Source organism: Onychomys torridus, chromosome 10, assembly GCF_903995425.1.
Source record: "Onychomys torridus chromosome 10, mOncTor1.1, whole genome shotgun sequence".
NCBI lineage: Eukaryota > Metazoa > Chordata > Mammalia > Rodentia > Cricetidae > Onychomys > Onychomys torridus.
This window is the reverse complement of record NC_050452.1, coordinates 9,443,936-9,465,909: the sequence shown is the minus strand read 5'-3', so window position 1 is coordinate 9,465,909 and position 21,974 is coordinate 9,443,936. Positions and strand designations below refer to the sequence as shown.

Below are 21,974 nucleotides of genomic sequence, written 5' to 3'. Positions count from 1 at the left end.
AAGAGACACCATGACCAAAGCAACTCCTATAAAGGAAAACATCTAATTGTGGCTGACTTACAGTACAGAGGTTTAGTTCAATACCATCATGGTGGGACATTATGGCATGCAGGCAGACATCATGCTGGAGAGGTAGCTGGGAGTTCAACATCTTCATCCACAGTCATTAGGAAGAGACTGAGCCACACTTCTTCCAACAAAGCCATACCTCCTAAGAGTACCTCATGAGCCTATGGGGGCCATTTTTATTTAAACCACCATACCCATCATATTAATGTTTTACAGGGTAAATTTCAAGGTAGAGACTTTACAAATGAGAGCATGAATATTTTATTTTTATCAACAGTCAAATAAATGCCCTTTTAAAAATATTGGTAGTCAATAATAAAATGCTATTTCTTAACACTCTCATCAACCATCTGAGAAGTTGAATGGCCTTCTTTGAAATCATAAGCAGAACCTAGAATTGCCCTCACTGGGTTCCAGTGTGTAACATGAATTGCTAAACGGTCTTATTAATAGAAAGTCACTAGAGCATGAGACTCTTAATCTCAGGGTCATGGGTTCATGCCCGACACTGGGTGCCAAATGTAACACGAATTACTAAACAGTCTTATTAATAGAAAACCCAAAGCCAGATATTGGGGTGAAAGCTGAAAGATCAGAGAAGCAGAGCAAGCCAGCCATAAGTTCTTACCTCTATGAAATCCTCAGTCTAAAGAGAGCGAGTTCCTGTTTCCTTATGCCTTATATACTCCTTATATACCTTATGCCTTATATATGTGTCCTGCCATATTACTTCCTGAGATTAAAGATGTGTGTCACCACTGCCTGGTTCTGTTTCTCTCATGTAGCCCAGTATGGCCTTGAATTCGCAGAGATCCAGATGGATCGCTGTCTCCTGAGTGATAGGATTAAAGGTGTGTGCCACCACTGCCTGACCTCTACGTCTAATTTAGTGGTTGGGTCTGTCCTTTGATCCCCAGGTAAGCTTTACTGGGGTACACAATATATCACCACACCAGTGATTATCATATTGCATGACTAAGCACAGTGTACTTAGGTGAAGAGGTAAAACTCTTCTGAGTTATGCAGATTCCCTAAATGAAGTTTCTGTTGATAGTACCTCAACAATAAGAGCCTTAAAAAATCCTTGAGTGGTTGGATAGGTAGCTCAGTGCCTCGCATGTTCAAGGCTCTGGGTTCAATCCCCAGAAAAAGAAAAATCTTGAACTTAATAGACTATTATTAAGTCATTGAAACAAATCTTCATCTTTATATTCCTGGCCCTTTCATTTTCTACTTATAAAATTACCATATATTTTATATAAATATAGAAACGAAACAATGAAAACTAGTATCTCACCACTATTTTATTGTTTTGTTTTGTTTTAGAGACAAAATCTGTTTGTGTAGTCCTCTCTGTCCTTGAACTCACTGTACTAGCTTGGCCTCAAACTCACAGAAGTCCACCTGCCTCTGCCTCCCAAGTGCTTCCCCCAGTGACACCATTGGAAATCAATAAATAGATTTAGTAACTCTAGATTTCCATTGTATTTTCTGACCAGGACAAACAATAAGAAATGACATCTGATCTTGCTTATTAAATTTCTTTTCCCACATGGTTACTCTGGAATAAACTCCCCAAACACTTGCTGCTTGCCTGCCTGCCTTCCTTCCTTCCTTCCTTCCTTCCTTCCTTCCTTTCTTCCTTCCCTCCCTCCCGTTCCCTCCCTCATTCCCTCCCTCACTCCCACCCTCCTTCTCTTAGCATATGAAACCAAAGTGTAACATCAATTAAACATAGCCATGATAACAGAAAATAAGATTTTTATGAAGTACTTTAATCTCAATCCAGGTGTGGTAGTACATGTCTGTAATCCTGTCACTTGAGAGATGGGTAGGAGGATTGTGAGTTCAAGTCCAACCTGAACTATGTAGTAGGTCACTGTCTATTAAAAACAGACAGGCAGATAGACAGACTTAGATATTAATATATGTATATGCTCAAAAAGTTAGTGATTATTTACTTCCTTTACATTTAGGCCTATCAATTTATCAAATATCTGAGGTGGTTAAAGACAAACTTTTGATCATTAAAAACTGTTATAACACACAAGGCATGGTGGTACATGCCTATTAATCAAAACTCTGGGGAGATTGAAGCAGAAGAATCAGTTTATAGTTGTCCTTGGCTACATACTGCCTCAAATTATTTTTAAAACTCTCCCCCAAAGAAATATACATAGTTGGTTAAAATAAGTAAACAAAGTTGAATGTGTGATATTGCTTTTGTACTGGAGGATGTGGCTTTCATGTAGACCACTGTGAAGTAGCTGAAGCTAGCACTACACAACATTGCAAGGTTACCCTAAGAGACAGTTGCCATGGGTAACTCTCAGGAAGGCATCACACTTCCTTTTTCCTTTCTTACTCTTTGAGCATCCTCATACTTCCTTCATCAACCCTAGTCTGACTTTTCCCAGTTCTAAGTATATCTTCTTTGTCAATAGCATGGAAAATACTATATTTGAGAAATATTAAAAATAGGTGGGCACAGTGGTACACACCTATAAACAATTCCTGGGAAACATAGTAAAAACCCCGGATCAGAATACAATGAGAGGGTTTGTGATGGTCGATACTGATTCATCTTCATAGATCTGGAGTTGCTTCTGAGACTGTGAGGAATCCTCTAGAGTTGGTCAGCTTCTGGCTGTGCCTGTTGGGGGAGTATCTTGACTAGGTTAGGTGAGGTGGGAAGGCACACCCTGAAAGTGCTCATCACTGCCCCTAGGTTTTACAGGGAGAAGGCTAGCTCAGCACTAGCATTCATTGCTCTTGGGTCCCAGACTATGACATCATATGAGCAGCTGCTTCCTGCCACCTTGAACCCTGGCATGAAGGATGGGACCTTGATGTGTGAGCGAGCACAAAGCCTTCCTTCCTTAGGTCGCTGTCATCGGATATTTAATCACAGCAACAGTAAAGAAACTGATGTGAGGATGAGCCTGAAAGGAGAGAAGAGTAATAATAATGCCACAATATTTTTAAAGGTTTGGGATAATTCTAGCCTTTCCACAAAAACCCATTAATGAAATTGTGTACGTTTTTTCCAAACTCTTAGCATATAATACTTAAAAATATCTACCAGAAGATTTTTCTTTCAGTATAATGTTGTTATCAATAAGCAAAAGTCATTCAATAATGTGGGCAAGCTCGTAGTATCCGAGTACTTAACAGGTACCTATTTTCTGTGGAACTGTCAGGAGTTCTCTCTGCATGGTGTTGAATAGTAAAGGTACAAATCAACTGCCATCTTCATTCTCGGTAATCTTCACTGACAACACTGAAGCCTATGCACGTTTTGGAAAATACAAATCTTTGCCACATATATAAAATATTAAATCAGTAGGTTAAGGTGTAAAATGACTGGTATTTCATTTTTCCTAAGAGTCCTGGCTGAAGTTTTGGGATAGCACAGGACTCAACTGATCTCTTCATTCACTTACAACTATCTTTTAAGTACAAAATAACACATACCAAAAGGCTAACACTTCTTAAAAGATTATGTTTAGGGATTTCCTAAATTGTTTAAAAGATCACCATGAAGAATTCTTGTGAACAGTTCAGCTCTTACTGGGTCTGTCCTTTTAACTTGAGAATTTACAGTATGATTGCTCTGTAAACATCAGAATTTTCTAAATACTGTGCAGTGTATACACAGAACTGGTCATGGCTTATCTTGTACTTATCAGCTTGTTTATTTTTATTCCCCTGAAGCTGTATTTCTAACAGGAGCAGCTGCTACTTTGTAAATACTTTAATGGCTTCGGTTAGGTAGAGCTGTCTGTTTAACAGACAATGCTGTAAAAGATTTTCATTCTTCCTTGTGATTACACACCTCAAAATGTCTTTTACCCTGAAAATCCTCTGGAGACTGGGGACTGGGGAGGTATCTCCTTTGAAGGCACAGAGCCAACAGAATAGAAAGATTTAAGAATGGTGTGTAAGATCAGGTCCGGGACAAATATACGCACGCACTGGGTTCTCTTGTGTCAAACAGTTGTTAAAAGCACACACTTCACACCCCATCATTTCAGGAACTGTTACTGTCTTGGAGAATAGTCTTCTATGCAGCCCACGCTAGCCTTGAACTCTGAATCCTTCTGCCTCCCTCCCAGTGCTGATATGCCAGATGTGTGCTACTACTCCAGGCTAATTTAGCACTTCTGGTGACCAGAGAGGAACGGGCAGCTGAGAGATGAGTGACTTTTCTAAAATGGCTGAAAAGAGCAGGGTCATACACTAGTCTCCTCAATTTTCCAGTGTTGCCTTTCTATCCTGGGAGCATGTGTAAGATGGGAGACAGTAAAAACAGTGCAGAAGACAAAAGAGCAGGGTTCAAGGACTTCATCAAGAACCAGGAAGTGTGTTAGGTTTTACAGGTCACGTAGACACAGTTTAAACTACTCAAGTTAACACTGTTGACATTTTATATTATAAACAAGGGTGGCTGTGCCCCAATAAGACTTTATTTAGACACTGAAATTTGAATTTTATATACTTTTCACATCTAAGAATGTATCATCTTTCTAATAATTTGAAAATTTAAAGAAAAAAACCTACCAATTTCCATTGTTGGTAAATAACTGAAAATAACTTTTAAATACTATAGAGTAAACATCTATAAACTGAATTTGGTACATGGACTATAAGCTTAAGTGTTTGTCCTAGGAAAAAAAGACTAAAATAAAATTCTAAATAGTTTCTTTTATGTTTTAATAGTGGATAAAGAATTCAATAATGCCATAGAAATCAACTTAACGGATATATACAGACTATTCATACAACTAGAATACTCAGTCTTGTCAAATGCCCCTGGAACATTCTCCAAGGCTAACCAAATTAAGGCCAGAAAATAAGGCTTTTTTAAAAACTTTGTTGTACTGAGTATCAAAACCAGGGTTAGAGGCATAGTAGACAAATGCTCTACCGCTGACATGTTTCCAGTCCTTAAGTTAGTCTTTTAATAAAAAATTTATTATATAAAGTATCTTCTAATCACAGTGCAATTAGACCAAAAATTAGTAGCAGGAGTAAAACTGGAAAACTCATTTTTGAAAATAAAGCAATACACATATAGTGAGCCAAAAAGGGAATCACAAAGAAAATTCTAAAACTTCTTGAGACAAGGGAAATACACAAATTTATGATATACATCACAAAAAAAAGAAAATCTCAAATAAATAGCCTAACTTTATACCTGAGGAAACCACTAAAAGAACAAATTAAACCAAAAGACCCAGAAGGAAATAAGATTAAAACAGAAAAAATAAATACAAAATAGAAAATAACTAAACTAAGTTAATGACACTTAAGATGCAGCTTTCAAAAAAATAAGTAAACAACAAAATTGACAGACCACAACAACAACAACAAAAAAACAGCTCTGCTAAAAATCAGAAATGCTTCCAGGGAATCCTGCCCAGTACATCAGATGAGATGCTCATCAGGGCATGCTGAACTACTAAAACTAGATCTTAAATAGAACAGGTAAACAATTAGTAAGTGAATTGAATTAGTAACCAAAACCTCCCAACAAAAAAAAGCCCAAAACTTGTTGACATCACTGGAGAATTCTACCAAACATTGAAAGAGAAATTCCAAACATTCTCTTCAAGTCTTCCCAAAAATTGATGAGGGACCTTCCCAGAACCATTTTTAAAAGGAAGCGTTGTTCTAACACCAAAGTCATGCAAGGCAAGGAAAAATGTATCTGATTAGTACTGATGGAAAAGTCCTTAACAAAGTGCTAGCAACCCTAATTCAACAAAGCAATGCAGTGATCAATCAGGACTTCTGTCTGGAAAGCTAGAATGGTTCAACAAATGAGAGTCGGGGTACTCTTTCACATTAACAGAGCGAGGGACAAAAGCTAAGGATCCTCTCAATACTAGCATGGCATGTGCAAAATTCAACCCCTTTCCATGATAGAAAAGCAGAGTAAAGGGAAAACACCTTAACATAGGAATGGCTACATATGACAGACTTATAACTTAAAACAAACTAAGTGATGAAGACTGACAGCGTGAGCTGGCACAATGTCTCAACCTGACAGTTGTCCCCAGAGCCCACATGATGGAAAGACTGACCTTCATGTGTGCACAGTGGTACATGCACACCTCCAATACAATAAATAAATACAATTTTGAAGCACTGGAAGCTGTTTCTGTAGGACAAAGGAAAAACCAAGATGCCTGTTCTTTACATTTGTATTTAATGAGGTACTGGAATTCCCTAACCAGGTTAACTATGCCAAAGAGATGTAAAAGAAAAAAATCCAAATCTCAAAGAAACAAGTAAATGACCTGCTTGCTAATTACATGATCTTATTATATAAAGAAAACTCTTAAATTTTAAATTCCATTGAAAGAAATGTTAGAATAAACAATCACAATAAAGTGATAGGAGACAAATCAACATGTTATCACTCAAAGGGAGTGATCTAAAAGTGATGATGAAAACAGTTATAGCCATGACAGTTGCTAAAGAGGAAAATAACCTTACCGGGGAGGCGAAAGATGTGTTCCCTGAAAAACGCTGCTGAAAGAAAGTAGAGAACAGGTGTGACAACCCACGTATCTTCCCAAAAGTTGGGAGACTGAAATGGGAAGGTCCGTTGAGTCCAGTGGTTCAAATCCAGCCTGTAGAACAAGTATAGACTCATGTCTCAAGAACAAAAACAATAAAAGCTGACATCTCATATTCATGAACTAGAAGACAAACATTGACCAACAGCAATACCGCCAAGGCAAACGGCTAGTCAGTACAAGTCCAAATGCAATGCTGACTTTGCAGAACTACAAAGACGGATCTTAATTTTTGTTTGCATTTGTTCACTTACATCTGTGTGCATGTGGCATGGTGCACATGTGGAAGTCAGAGGACAACTTCAAGGAGGAGGTTTCTCCCTCATTGTGTTGGCTCTGGGAACCAGACTTGGGACTTCAGGCTCAGTGGCAAGCAACCTTACCTACTGAGCCATCTTGATGGCCCACATTAAAAATTCATATGAAATCACAAAGGATACCGGATAGTCGAGGGAAACTTGAAGGACAATGTCAGCTATGTTATACTTCTGGATTTCAAGGGTAGAGTAATCAAAACTGATACTAAACTAAAAGTGAACATAGAGACCAATAGAACCCAAAATGGAATGGAGACCATAAGCATAAACTTTCAGGTATGTGGTCAAACAATTTTCAACAAGGATGTTGGGACCACTAATGGAAAAGGCAGTGTCTTTTCAGTAAGTTCAGTTAGTGGTATCCAGAAAACCATATTCATATGCGAAACTGTAAGATATACCATCACCTTATAGCATGTACAAAAAGTAACTCAAAATAAAGATTTAAATGTAAGACCCAGAAGTACAAAACTGCTAGAAGAAAACAAGGAGTTGGGCCACACTGTTGACAGTGTGACAGACAGTGCCTCCCAGGACGGCAGCAGGAGCACAGTTGATGACGTAGACACTGAAAAGCAGACAGTGGATGATATGAGTGGACAGGAAGGAAAAGCTAAGGTTAAACAAGGCTGCTGGGGCCTATTTACCTTCCACTTTCCTTCCCAAAGCGCAAACTCGCTCACTGTGGACCAGAAAGACCCAGGGCTTCTTCTGCCCCACAGATGATATATTGATGGCCCCACTGCAGCCACAGTGAGAATCTGCAGCGGGACAGAGGAAATGAGCCAAATTTCCAGGGCCCTGACTTTTTCAAGTACTTTAAAAATTAAAATATGTTTATGTTTTATTTATTTTATATCCTGATGGGAGTATTTTTTTTTTATTTTATTAATTTATTTTACATCCTGGCCACAGTTTCCCTCCCTCCTCTCTTCCCAGTCCTTCCCCCACCTCCCCTCTGCTTCCACCCTACCCACTTCCCTTCATTTCTATTCAGAAAAGGACAGGCCTCCCATGGCTATGGACAAAACATGGCACACCAAGTTGTAGTGAGACTAAGCACCACGTCTTTGGGACCCTATTACCCATACTACTTTTGTGGTTATTATTTATGTTTTATATTTCTGCACATGTTGTTAGGCATCAGCAAGTTCTAATGGTGTCAAATGACCAAATATTTAAATATTTAATAAGTGACCAAATATTTATTTGTCTGTTATAATCTTTAGGGGAGAAAGGATCTTTTTAAAAATGAGTAGCCAAAAAGGAAAGCTACTACCAATAGAATCTTGTCTGGAGCACTCCAGTAATAATTGTGTGTGTGTGTGTGTGTGTGTGTGTGTGTGTATGCTTGCTCATAAATAGTTGGTTCCCATGAGATGTACAATAGGGCCAAAGAGCCTGGAATGCTGGTACAACCCTTTAATCTTAAAACCCAGGAGGCAGAGGCAGGCATACCTCTGAGTTTGGGGCCAGCCTGGTCTATATAATAAATTGGCTAGCCCAGGCCAGCCAGACAGACCCTGTCTTTTTGTTTTTGTTTTGTTTTGTTTTGTTTTTTGTTTTTTTGAGACAGGGTTTCTCTGTGTTGTTTTGGTGCCTGTCCTAGACCTCGCTCTGTAGACCAGGCTGGCCTCGAACTCACAGAGATCCGACTTGCTCTGCCTCCTGAGTGCTGGGATTAAAGGCGTGTAACACCACTGCCTGGCCAGACCCTGTCTTTTTAAAAAGAAAAGAAAAAAAGGTTAAAGATTGCTGTGGGAGGCCAGCTCCCCCCTTTTAAAGGTTCCTATGGGGAGGAGAGAGGGATAAGAAACTTTTAGATAGAAAGATTGCAGAGAGGAGACAGACAGACACACAGGATAGCTTCAGGAGACCTAGATCAAAGTCCAACAACCCTTCTGTCTCCTCAGAAGGGCTTTTGTTAGCAATACCAAGGGGCAGGACAAAAGACCTCCCCCTTACTAGATCAAAGCACACCACACAGCCAAGTGTAGACCCTTCCAAATACCTGGTAGCTATGCCCATAGTCAAATCGTCCCCTTATGCAGCCCTGCTGGGTGAAGCAAGCTAGATTCTCTGACCCTGAGTAAGGTCTCCCTAGGAAGCCTCTGTGGTCTCTACAGATTGCTTTATTTTTTTAATTTTGGTCAGTTGCCTTTATTATTTTATTTAATGTTATTTTATCTGATATATAAAACAATATTATTAAAAAATAAACTGAAATTTTAATTTCCTGAGTTGTTGTAACAGTAACGAAGGACTGCCATAGGCCTGCCAGTCCCACTGCCTGATACACATCTAAAAGAACCGAAATCAGGGCGGTAAAGAAGTGTTTGCACCATCTAGCCCATAGCAACATTGCTCACAACCCCCACAGCAGACATTCAGAAACTGAATTTATTGCAAAGGCCATCACTACTCACCTGGGCCCACAAGGTTACTGAAGGCAAGATGGGCGTACAGTCTCTGCCCCTATTTTGTATCAGATTATCCCTTGATGTTGGCGCAGTGCCCTCTCAGGAGCACCTGCCTGGAAACTGGTGATACCCAACCCTCTCATTCTGCTCAGAGGCTAAAGGAACAGTGATGAGGGTTGAGCGAAGCACCTTACTGAGTTACACACCTGCACAGTGTGACCTAAGGGTCTCTAGTCCTTGTCCTCAATCTGCGGTTGCCTTGTATTCCAGGAAGCAAAAAGCCTTGCAGGACTGAACCTCTCATATGAGAGAATTCTCTCTGAGGTTGAGGGTCTACCTGGAGTAGGAAAAACCATCTGAGAGCCACCTTACCCCTCAAGTAAGGACTTCAGACTACCTTGCTACATCAACATTGAGACAATGATCAACCAGACTATGCCTTGGTCTCAACTGCTTAATTATACACATCTCTTTCCCTCTGTCCTCATTCTCACTCTGAGCAAACCAGCACCTCGTGCATGTGCTCAGGTGAATGAGGTTACTGGATCCCTCTGGTAGTCTTTCCAGTGTGCCACACTGATTAATCTCCTTTCTCTGCCTTCCTCTTTAAGTGGCATATCAGCACTCTCATACCTGGGTTAAAAGTCTAGGTGATAAATGCAACCAAGTTTGCATAAATAGATGACCCAGTAGATGGAATACGATTCAGCCTTGAGAAGAAAAAAATCCTCTCACAAAATATTACATGGAAAAATGGGGGGTGGAAGAACTTACACTTAGTGACGTCACAAAACTGCAAATACTATATATGATATCTAAATTTGATAAGCTCACAGAAAGAGTATAAAATGGTAGTTACTGGGCTGAAGAAGAAAGAAAATAGATTGTTAATGGATGTAGTTAGTTTTCCACGGTGTTAACCTTCTACGGATGAGCTATGCAAGGATGTGGTAGATATAATTAATACTACTGAGTGCACATTCAGAAGACTATAAAATTTAAGCCATGTGTCTTTCTTGACACAATTTAAAAAGTTTAAACACAACACACCCTCCACATGGATAACATGGTCCTGGGAATGTTTCATTTACTCTCAAGGCTTATGTTTCTCATGATTAACCTACTTTTCATAGCCTCACTACTTTTCAACCTGCTAAACAACATCCTACAAGGCATGAAGGTTTGTCTGCTCATCTTTACATGTCTGCGACGTGGAAATATAACTCTTCCTGTGCATTTTAAAATTCTAATTGGAGGCTGATGAGTATAGCTCAGTGGTAGAGCACTTCCCTAGCATGCACAAGACCCTGGCTTTGATTTCTGTCACCACAAAAAATAAACAAAAATATAAAAGTAGAGGCTTGCAAAACAGCATGGAAAGTAAAGTGCTTGCCACTGCGTCTAGGACCTAAGTTTGATCCTTGGAGCCTGATGGAAGGAGAAAATCAGTTCCCATGTTAACCTCCCTTCACATGCCTGCCACACTTGTTCATGCATGTGCACACACACACACACACACACACACACACACACACACACACACACAAATGCATGCACTGTTCTTAATTACTTTAAATTTTTTAAATAATACTTACCTAAAGAAAATGTTTTTTTTTTTTAAGGTGTCTGGGAGGCCTGGGTTAAGAGTAGCAGTTAAGAGTATGTCTTTGCTCTTGCAGAAGACTTGGGTTTGGTTCTTAGCACCCACATTAGTGGGCTGATAACTGCAGTTCGAGGGAATCTGATGCCTGGCACCTTCATGCATGTGGCACACATAAACTCATGTAAGCCCATATACATACACATAAAATATCTAAAAAATGACTTTCCTTTTTAAGTTTATGTACTATATATTAGACTAATTCCTTATATTTGTCCAAAATGATAAAACAGCATGGCAATTGAGTAACACTAAGAGAAGAGAAAATGATGAATTGTGTAGACAAAAGCACTATGAATAGGCAAGTATAAAAGAATGTTCAAACTTGATCTTGAGAAGAATCACATTGGTGAGCCTGGCTGAGATAAGTAGAATGAAAGTACTCAAAAGAGACATGAACTGCCAGGGCTCCCCATGTCCCCCTCCCCAACCCCATGTGTGCTGTACAGCAGATAACAAAGGACAAACCTGAACTGGGCACATGAATTGTTAGTCACAAACTAGTTAGCAGAAACTGTACTTGCATTTTTCTCATATCTTACTCATTGTATATAAAACAGAATTCCTGGGGCCCTTGGATGGAAGAGACATGCTAAATGAAGCTTTTGCTGGCCTGGCTTTGACACCTGAAGGAGAGAGCACAGTTCCAGATCTTCCTACCATTGGTTCCACACACAGACATGCTATTCATCAGGAAATACCGAATGGCCCTTCTAACAGGTAAAATATATTGAATTGAGAGTTTACTATATAAGGAAGTAGTTCACATTCAGCACTTCAAATACAATTGTGCATCTGGTTTCTGTAAGCTGACTTTGTATCCTGCCACTTTGCTGAAAGGATTTTATCAGATCCAAGAGTCTTATGGTGGATTCCATTGTATCATTTTTGTAACATGAAATCTGCAGATAGAGATAATTTGTCTGTTTTCTTATATCCTATTTATTTATTTCTATTACTGCTATTTCCAAGACTCCAATCCCAATATTGACTAAGAGTAGAGAGAGTGAGAACCCTTGTCACATTCTAGGTTATAGAGGAAATGGCCTCAATATTTTTTGTTCAGTATAATTTTGTTTATAAATTTAATACAGACTTCGTTCTATTAGATGTGTTTATTCTGTACCTAATTTCTTCAGGACCTTCATGCAGGTATGTTGAACTGTCAGATACCTACTGAGATGATTATGTAATTTGTTAATACATCCCAGGAGCCTACCTCCTGGGACTTACCCAGGGTAGCAAAAAGAATGCCTCAGAGTAGCAAGGGCTTAGGAAAAATTCTTAGCTATCTGAAAGCTAGACTTCTATATGAGGGGAAAATAAAGAAACACACATGTTTTCTGATGGTAACTTTCTCTTTTACTTCGTCTTGAAAACCCTCTTTCTCTCTGTCTCCGCATAGTCACGTCTCTTTACATACAGCTACATATCTCTCTTTATGTACATACATTTCTCTACCACACAGCCATATGTAGATGTGACAGTCTTATTAAATAAGAAACACAGAGCCAAATGCAGAATTAAAAGCCCCAGAGGTCAGAGCAGTAGCCGAGAGCTGATACTAAAAACCCTTTCTTACCCTTCCTGCCCCTGCCGTCCTTCCCCTCAGAAAGAGACCTACTTCCTGTGTATCTGTCTTTTTATTGACTTTCTGTTTTGCCTTTTCATTGGTTGTAAACCCAACCACGTGACCTCCTTGTCACTGCCTGTCTATACGGACCTCCAGGTCTTCTATGGTTGGTATTGAGATTAAAGGCGTGTGTCTCCATGCTGGCTGTATCCTTGAACACACAGAGATCTGTCTGTCATGTGATCGGGATTAAAGGTGTGCGCCACCACCGCCTGGCTTCTGCTATGGCTTGCTGTTAGCTCTGACCCCCAGGCAACTTTATTTATTAACATACAAATAAAATCACATTTCAGTACAAATAAAATATCACCATAGTCTTACATCTCTATACAAAGTTACATCCATTTTCACATAGTTACATGTTCCACACATTCTCCACAGAGCCATATACTTCTATCTATCTCTTCTCTATATCACTGCAGACCCCTCTCTGCACATAGCCCTCTCTGCACACAGCCCTCTCATACAGCTCGCACATGGCTCTCTCCTCTACTGCTTCTCTACTCATCCTCTCTCCTTAGCTTTCTCTGTATGCCCAGCCACATCTCCCTTTGAGTACACACATACACACTCACTCACACGCACGTATTAATAGCCAAACTCTGGACACTTATATGTTACATTTTCAGGGGCCAACCCATTCTCATAATACATGATAAATCACATAGTTTCTCTCAGGCTAGGGAGGTAGTGCTGACTGGCCAGTAAAACTTGACTGTGCACATAGTTCTGAGTGGTCAGGGTTCCCAGACAGAAAGTGACATTGAAATTTAGGACTTAAACAATAAACAGTTAGTCGGCTGAACCTTGAGGCCACGAATATATGCAGAAAGCCAAGCACTGAAAAGACCTGAACAGGGAGCCACGTCTCAATGTTATCAGCCTGACTTTGCTTTAACAGACACTTGGGAACTTGTCCTTGTGTATTCTCTGCAGGGGCAGCTGGTCTGTTGTGAATATGTTCTGAAGTCTAAAATTAGCTGTCTTTGTGACTGAGAATACTGTTACTTTCCTATGTCAGTTATGAAAAATATCCTAGTATTATTCCTATTCATCAGAATTATACATCTTAAGCGGAAATTATCTTCCTGACATTCCACAGCTATAAGTGCCCCCAATAGATGGAATATATGCATGAGATAAACAGACAAGCAGTGAGAAAACACCCATAGCAGTTTTTAGGGAAGAAATGTAGTGACACATGAGAAATTACAGACAGAAGCAACCAGTTTCCACAGCTAGTAACCCCATGGTCTTTGCTGGGTGGGGCTTCCTATCAGAGGGTTATCCATATGGTAGGTTGACCTGTTGAATACCGGTTGTCACCTGCACTCAGGGTGGTTGGTCCACAACCAAGTAAGACTTGATGATAGCTGTCTCCTGCCAGCCTACATAGTCCCTTCTGGCGCTTTAAGGGGTGTCCTTCTGAGAGGGACCCTCCTTCTCAGTTTATTTCTCTGTATCTTAAGACCAAAGTATCACGGCATCTTCAGCAAGAGTCTTACAAGTTGGCAACCATCAGCTTTCATATCCTTTATTGTTTTGGGGACCTCATGAGCTAATCCCTGATGCCGAGGTTTTTAGTTAATAACCTCATGTTTTCTGGGACTGGGTTTATCCACTTGCACATGGTACCTTTGTCCAAACTTGTATTCTTTAATTAGCCTATAAAATCGTAGGTTTTCTTATAGCCCTTTGCACATACTTAGTTCTGGTTGACCCTCCTCCCTTCCATCCTCCATGTTTCTTTTCCCCACCTCTACTGAAGCATTCTATGTCCAGTTTTGACCTTCCTACTGTCCTATGAAATGTACTCAACTCCCTCTGTTCTCATAAAGCCTCTCCCCACTTCTTCTTAGTTCCTTTCTAGTTTCCTGGTTTCTATACACATGGATACATAAATCCACTCTATAAAAATTAAAATATAGGATCTGCATAAGAATGGATGATTGTTTTATATGAGCTAGAGTTACCTCACTTAATGTATTTTAGTTGCATCAATTTTTCTGCAGTTTAATTTTTTTATGGTTTAACAAAATTGCATTGTGTTTGTCTCCCACATTTTCTTTTCTTTTCTTTTTTTCTTTTTTTGAGCTGGGGATCAAACCCAGGGCCTTGCGCTTGCTAGGCGAGCACTCTACCACTGAGCTAAATCCCCGACCTCACATTTTCATTATTCATCAGCTGATGGCCATTTATGCTTGCTTCCCTTGCTACTATGAACAGAGCAGCAATTTTAAAAAAATGTATCGGGTTTGGGATTTAGCTCAGTGGTAGAGTGCTCGCCTACCAAGGCAAGGCCCTGGGTTCGATCCTCAGCTCAAAAAAAAAAAAATGTATCTGTATGGTAGTGCATAAAATACTTTGGATATATACCCAGGTATATCTGTCTCATGTGATAGTTCTGTTTTTAATGTTTAAAGAATTCTCTCCAGTGATTTCCAGTGGTCATACCAGTCTCCACTCCCACAATCAGGGAGTAATTCCTCACATCTACCAGCATTTAATTTTGTTTTCACAATGATAGTTATTCTCTACAGAGGTGAAATATCAAAGTAGTTTTGACTTGAATCTTCTTGCTACCTAAGGATGTGGAACACTTTCAAAAATATTTATTGATAATTGACATTTGTTCTTTATAGAACTTTATGTTTATTAGCCCATTTAAAAATTTTTCCATTTTCCCATTAAACTTGTTCTTTGAAATAGTTATACTTGCTTAAGATGGATTCTTTTTTTTTTTTTCTGTTTCTCTTGGTGTTCTTTTTTTTGTTGTTGTTGTTGTTGTTATTATTATTATTATTATTATTATCATTTGTTTTAATTTTATACATCAGCCATGGGTTCCCCTGTCCTCCCCACTCCCGCTCCCACCTCCACATTCCCTCCAAGCCCCTCCCCTCCATTCCCATGTACTCCAGGACCAAGACACCCCTGGGGATTCATTTAAACCTGGTGGATTCAGTACAGGCAGGTCCTGTCCCCTCCTTCCAGGCTGTGCATGTGTCCCTGTGTAAGCCCAAGGTTCCAAACAGCCAGCTCATGCACTAAGGACAGGTCCTGGTCCCACAGCCTGGGCACCTCCCAAACAGATCAAGCTATTCAATTGTCTCACTTATCCAGAGAGCCTGATCTAGCTAGGGGCTCCACAACCATTGGTTCATAATTCATGTGCTTTCTTTCGATTGGCTATTTGTCCCTGTGCTTTTTGCAATCTTGGATTCAACAATTCACGCTCTTGCAGTCCCTCCTCTTTCTTGACAGTTGGACACCTAGAGTTCCACCTGGGGTCTGGCTGAGAATCTCTGCATCCACTTCCATCAGTTATTGGATGAGAGAGAGTTCCAAGACGACTGTTAGGGTGTTTAGTCATCTGATCACCAGACTAGGTCAGATCAGGCCCTCCCTCGAACACTGCAAGCAGTCTACAGAGGATGTATCATTGTGGATTTTTGGGGACCTCTCCAGCACTCTGCCTATTCCTGTTCTCATGTGGTCTTCATTTATCATGGTCTGTTATTCCTTGTTCTCCCTTTCTGTTCTTGATCCAGCTGGGATCTCCTGCTCCCCTAAGCTTTCTTTCCCTCAAATCTTGCCCTTCATTACTCCCACTGTCATCCAGGTTGTTCATGTAGATCTCATCCATTTCTCTGTCACTGGGTGATCCCTGGGTCTTTCCTAGGGTCCCATTTTCTAGGTAGCCTCCCTGGAGTTGTGTAGCAGTCTAGTCATCTTTGTTTTACATCTAATATCCTCCTGTGAGTGTGTACATACCATGTTTGTCCTTCTGAGTCTGGGTTTCCTCACTCAGGATGATTTTTTCTAGATCCATCCATTTGCCTGCAAACCTCATGATGTCATTGTTTTTCTCTGCTGAGTAGTACTCCATTGTGTATATGTACCATATTTTCTTTATCCATTCTTCAGTTGAAGGCATCTAGGTTGTTTCCAGATTCTGGCTATTACAAACAATGCTGATATGAACATAGCTGAGCAAATGCCCTTGTGGTATGCTTGAGCATTCCTTGGATATATGCCCAAGAATGCTATAGCTGGGTCTTGGGGGAGATGGATTCCCAATTTTCTAAGGAAGTACCATATTGATTTCCAAAGTGGCTGTACAAGTTTGCATTCCCACCAGCAGTGGAGGAGAGTTCCCCTTGCTCCACATCCTCTCCAGCATAAGCTGTCTTCTGTGTTTTTGATCTTAGCCACTATGACAGGTGTAAGGTAGTATCTCAGAGTCGTTTTGATTTGCATTTCCTGGACAATTATGGATGTTGAGCAATTCCTTAAATGTCTTTCAGCCATTTGAACTTCCTCTGTGGAGAATTCTCTGTTTACTTCTATAGCCCATTTCTTAATTGGACTGTTGGGCATTTTGATGTCTAATTTCTTGAGTTCTTTATATATTCTGGATATCAGCCCTCTGTCAGATGTGGGGTGGTGAAGACCATTTCCCATTCTGTAGGCTGTCGCTTTGTCTTGTTGACCGTGTCCTTTGCTCTACAAAAGCTTCTCAGTTTCAACAGGTCCCATTGATTGATTGTTTCTCTCAGTGTCTGTGCTACTGGTGTTATATTTAGAAAGTGATCTTTGGTGCCAATGTGTTCAAGAGTACTTCTACTTTCTCTTCTATCAGGTTCAGAGTAACTGGATTTATGTTGAGGTCTTTGATCCACTTGGACTTAAGTTTTGTGCACAGTGACAGGTATGGATCTATTTGCAGCCTTCTACACATTGACATCCAGTTATGCCAGCACCATTTGTTGAAGATGCTTTCTCTTTTCCATTGTACATTTTTGGCTTCTTTGTCAAAAATTATATGTTCATAGGTGTGTGGGTTAATGTCAGGGTCTTCAATTCGATTCCATTGGTCCACATGTTGGTTTTTATGCCAGTACCAAGCTGTTTTTATTACGGTAGCTCTATAGTAGAGCTTGAGGTCAGGGATCGTGATGTTTCCAGAGGTTGTTTTATTGTACAGCATTCTTTTGGCTATCCTGGGTTTTTTGTTTTTCCATATGAAGTTGAGTACTATTCTTTCCAGATTTGTGAAGAATTGTGTTGGTAATTTGATAGGGATTGTGTTGAACCTGTAGATTGCTTTTGGTAAGATTGCCATTTTTACTATGTTAATCCTGCCTATCCATGAGCATGGGAGATCTTTCCATTTTCCGACATCTTCAATTTCTTTTTTCAGGGACTTAAAGTTCTTGTCATATAGGTCCTTCACATGCTTAGTTAGAGTAACCCCAAAGTATTTTATATCATTTGTGGCTATTGTAAAGGGTGATGTATCTCTGATTTCCTTCTCAGCCTGTCTATTGTATATAGAAGGGCTACTGATTTTTTTGAGTTGATCTTGTATCCTGCTATGTTGCTGAAGGTTTTTATTAGCTGTATCAGTTCCTTGGTTGAATTTTTGGGGTCACTCATGTATACTATCATGTCATCTCCAAATAGAGAAATCTTGACTTCTTCCTTTCCAATTGTATCCCCTTAATCTCTTTATGTTGTCTTATAGCTCTGGCTAGAACTTCAAGTACTATATTGAATAAGTATGGGGAGAGGGGACAGCCTTGCCTTGTTCCTGATTTTAGTGGTATTGCTTTTGAGTTTCTCTCCATTTAATTTGATGTTGGCTGTTGGCTTGCTGTAGATTGCCTGTATTATGTTTAAGTATGTTCCCTGTATTCCTGATTTCTCCAAGACCTTTATCATGAAGGGGTGTTGGATTTTGTCAAATGCCTTTTCTGCATCTAGTGAGATGATCATGTGGTTTTTTTCTTTGAGTTTGTTTACATGGTGTATTACATTGACGGACTTTCATATGTTGAACCACCCTTGCATCCCTGGGATGAAGCCTACTTGATCATGGTGGATAATTGTTTTGATGTGTTCTTGGAGTCTGTTTGCCAGTATTTTATTGAGTATTTTTGCATCAATGTTCATGAGGGAGATCGGTCTGTAGTTCTCTTTCTTTGTTGCATCTTTGTTTGGTTTAGGAATCAGGGTAATTGTAGCCTCATAGAAGGAGTTTGGTAATGTTCCTTCTGCTTCTATTATGTGGAACAATTTAAAGAGTATTGGTATTAAGTCTTCTATGAAGATCTGGTGGAATTCTGCACTGAAACCATCTGGTCCTGGGCTTTTTTTGGTTGAGAGATTTTTAATGACTGATTCTATTTCCTTAGGAGTTATTGGACTATTTAAATAGTTTATCTGGTCTTGATTTAACTTAGGTATGTGCTACCTATCCAGAAAATTATCCATTTCTTTTAGATTTTCCAGTTTTGTGGAATAGAGGTTTTTGAAGTATGAACTGATGATTCTCTGGATTTCCTCATTGTCTGTTGTTATGTCCCCCTTTTCATGTCTGATTTTGTTAATTTGGATGCTCTCTCTCTGTCTTTTGGTTAGTTTGGGTAAGGGCTTTTCTATCTTGTTGATCTTCTCAAAGAACCAACTCTTTGTTTCATTAATCCTTTGTCTTGTTCTCTTCATTTCTATTTTATTGATTTCAGCTCTCAATTTGATAATTTCCTGGCATCTGTTCCTCCTGGGAGACTTTGCTTCTTCCTATTCAAGGGCTTTCAGGTGTGCTGTCAAGTCACTAGTGTGAGATTTCTCCAGCTTCTTTATGTGGGCATTCAGTGCTATGAATTTCCCTCTTAGCACTGCTTTCATAGTATCCCATAAGTTTGGGTATGTGGTGTATTCATTTTCATTGATCTCTAGGAAGTCTTTAATTTCTTTCTTTATTTCTTCCTTAACCTTTTGGTGATTCAGTTAAGCATTATTCAGTTTCCATGAGATTGTAGGATTTCTGTAGTTTTTTCTGTTGTTGAAATCTAACTTTAAACCATGGTGGTCTGATAGAACATAGGAAGTTATTCCAATTGTTTTGTATCTGCTGAGATTTGTTTTGTGGCCAAGTATGTGGTCGATTTTAGAGACAGTTCCATGAGGTGCTGAGAGGAAGGTATATTCTTTTTTGTTTGGGTGGAGTGTTCTGTAGATATCGATTAAGTCCATTTGAACCATAACATCAGTTAAGTCCATTATGTCTCTGTTAAGTTTCAATATGGCCAATCTGTCCAGAGGTGAAAGTGGGGTGTTGAAGTCTCCCACTATTAATGTGAGGGGTTTTATATGTGATTTAAGCTTTAGTAATGTTTCTTTTACATATGTGGGTGCCCTTGTGTTTGGGGCATAAATGTTCAAGAAATGAGACTTCATCTTGGTGGATCTTTCCTGCGATGAGTATGTAATGTCCTTCATCATCTCTTTTGATTGATTTTAGTTTGAAGTCTATTTTGCTGGATATTAGGATGGCTACACCAGCTTGCTTCTTAAGACCATTTGATTGGAAAATCTTTTCCCAGCCTTTTATTCTTAGGAGGTGTCTGTCTTTGAATTTGAGGTGTGTCTCTTGTATGCAGCAGAAAGATGGGTCCTGTTTTCGTATCCATTCTGTTAGTCTGTGTCTTTTTATAGGTGAATTAAGGGATATTAATGACCAGTGATTGTTCATTCCTGTTGTTATTTTTATTTTTTGGTGGTAGTGTGTGTGTACTTCTCTTCTTTGGGGTTTACTGCTGTGGTGTTATCTATTGCCTGTGTTTTCATGGGTGTATCTGCCTTCCTTAGATTGGAATTTTCCTTCTAGTGCTTTCTGTAGGGCTGGGTTTGTGCATAAGTATTGTTTAAATCTGGTTTTGTCTTGCAAGGTCTTGTTCACTCCATCTATGATGATTGAAAGTTTTGCTGGGTATATTAGTCTAGGCTGGCATCCATGGTCTCTTAGGGTCTGCATTATATCTGTCCAGGTCCTTCTGGCTTTCAAAGTCTCCATTGAGAAATCGGGTGTTATTCTGATGGGTTTGCCTTTATAAGTCACTTGGCCTTTTTCCTTTGCTGCCCTTAATATTCTTTCTTTATTCTGTACGTTTATTTGTTTAATTATTATGTAGCGAGGGGACTTTTTTGGGGGGTCTAGTCTGGTGTTCTATAGGCTTCTTGTATCTTCATAGGCATTTCCTTCTTTAAGTTGGGAAAGTTTTCTTCTATGATCTTGTTAAATATATTTTCTGTGCCTTTGAGTTGGTATTCTTCTCCTTCCTCTATCCCTATTATTCGTAGGTTTGGTCTTTTCATGGTGTCCCAAATTTCTTGGACATTTTGGGTCATGACTTTGTTGGTTTTAGTGTTTTCTTTGACTGATGAATCTATTTCTTCTACTGTATCTTCAACACCAAAGATTCTCTCTTCCATCTCTTGCATTCTGTTGGTTATACTTGCCTCTGAAGTTCCTGTTTGTTTACTCAGATTTTCTATTTCCAGCATTCCTTCTGCTAGTGTCTTCTTCATTTTTTTCTATTTCCCTCTTCAGGTCTTGGACTGTCTCCCTTGCTTTTTCATGATTTTCTTTCAAGGACTTAATTGTTTTCTTCTGCTTTAATTGTCTTTTCCTCTAGTTTTTTATAGCTTTCTTCCAATTTTTTATTTGTCTGTTCCTCTACTTTATTTTTTATTTCTTCTATATAAGGCTCTAGCCTCTTCATGATGTTACTTATAAGGTTTTCTTCTTCTTCTTCCATTCCATGATGTTCAGGTCTAGCTGTTGGAGAAGGGCTAGGTTCTGGTGATGCTGTATTGCTCTTTATTTTGTTGTAAGTACTTCTGCCTTGACATCTGCCCATCTCCTCTTGGGTTCATTCTTGGTCTTATCAGTGTACTTGGTCCAGAGTGAGCTGACAGATTTAGGGAGCCTCTCTCTGGTCCAGATGGAAGCTCTGGGCCAGATGGGAGCGCTGGTCCAGATGAGAGTGCTGGCCGGATAGGAGCTGGGGGCTGGACTCTGAGTCTCGGGAAGTCCCTGAGGTCTCCTTATTTTGTCCAGATGGGAGCTCCTCTTGTCCAGATGGGAGTTCCTCTGGTCTCTGGTCTAGATGGGAGTTCCAGGACAGGATGGAAGCTGGGGGCTGGTCTCTGAGTCTCAGGAAGTGGCTGGGGTCTCGGGCAAATGGGTGTGAGGGCAGGGTGTGAAGACTGCAGGGTCTGGGTCTGCCTGCAGTCTTGGAAAAGGGGAGCCTTCCCGCAGGGCCTGTGGATTGGCCGGAAACTGGGGGCAAGTTGGGCAGGTCCTCCCGGGATGGCCTGTGTCCAGCAGTGGGACCCAGGGGCAGTTGCCTCTCTGGCTATAACCTCAGGCACTCACCTCTGGTCCAGATGAGAGTTCCAGGGCGGACAGAAGCTGGGGGTTGGTCTCTGAGTCTCAGGAAGTGG

At 39.9% G+C, this 21,974-nt stretch overlaps 1 protein-coding gene across 3 annotated transcripts in view; it reads left to right on the top strand.

Annotated features, from left to right (window-relative positions):
* The window catches only part of LOC118591794 (WD repeat containing planar cell polarity effector), a 296,006-nt gene that overhangs the window by 246,277 nt on the left and 27,755 nt on the right, over nt 1–21,974 (top strand). For all 3 annotated transcript variants that reach the window (XM_036200167.1, XM_036200168.1, XM_036200169.1), the window contains one exon: nt 11,611–11,770. In XM_036200167.1, the coding sequence (XP_036056060.1) occupies nt 11,611–11,770 (160 nt within the window). The remainder of the gene's footprint in view (nt 1–11,610; nt 11,771–21,974) is intronic.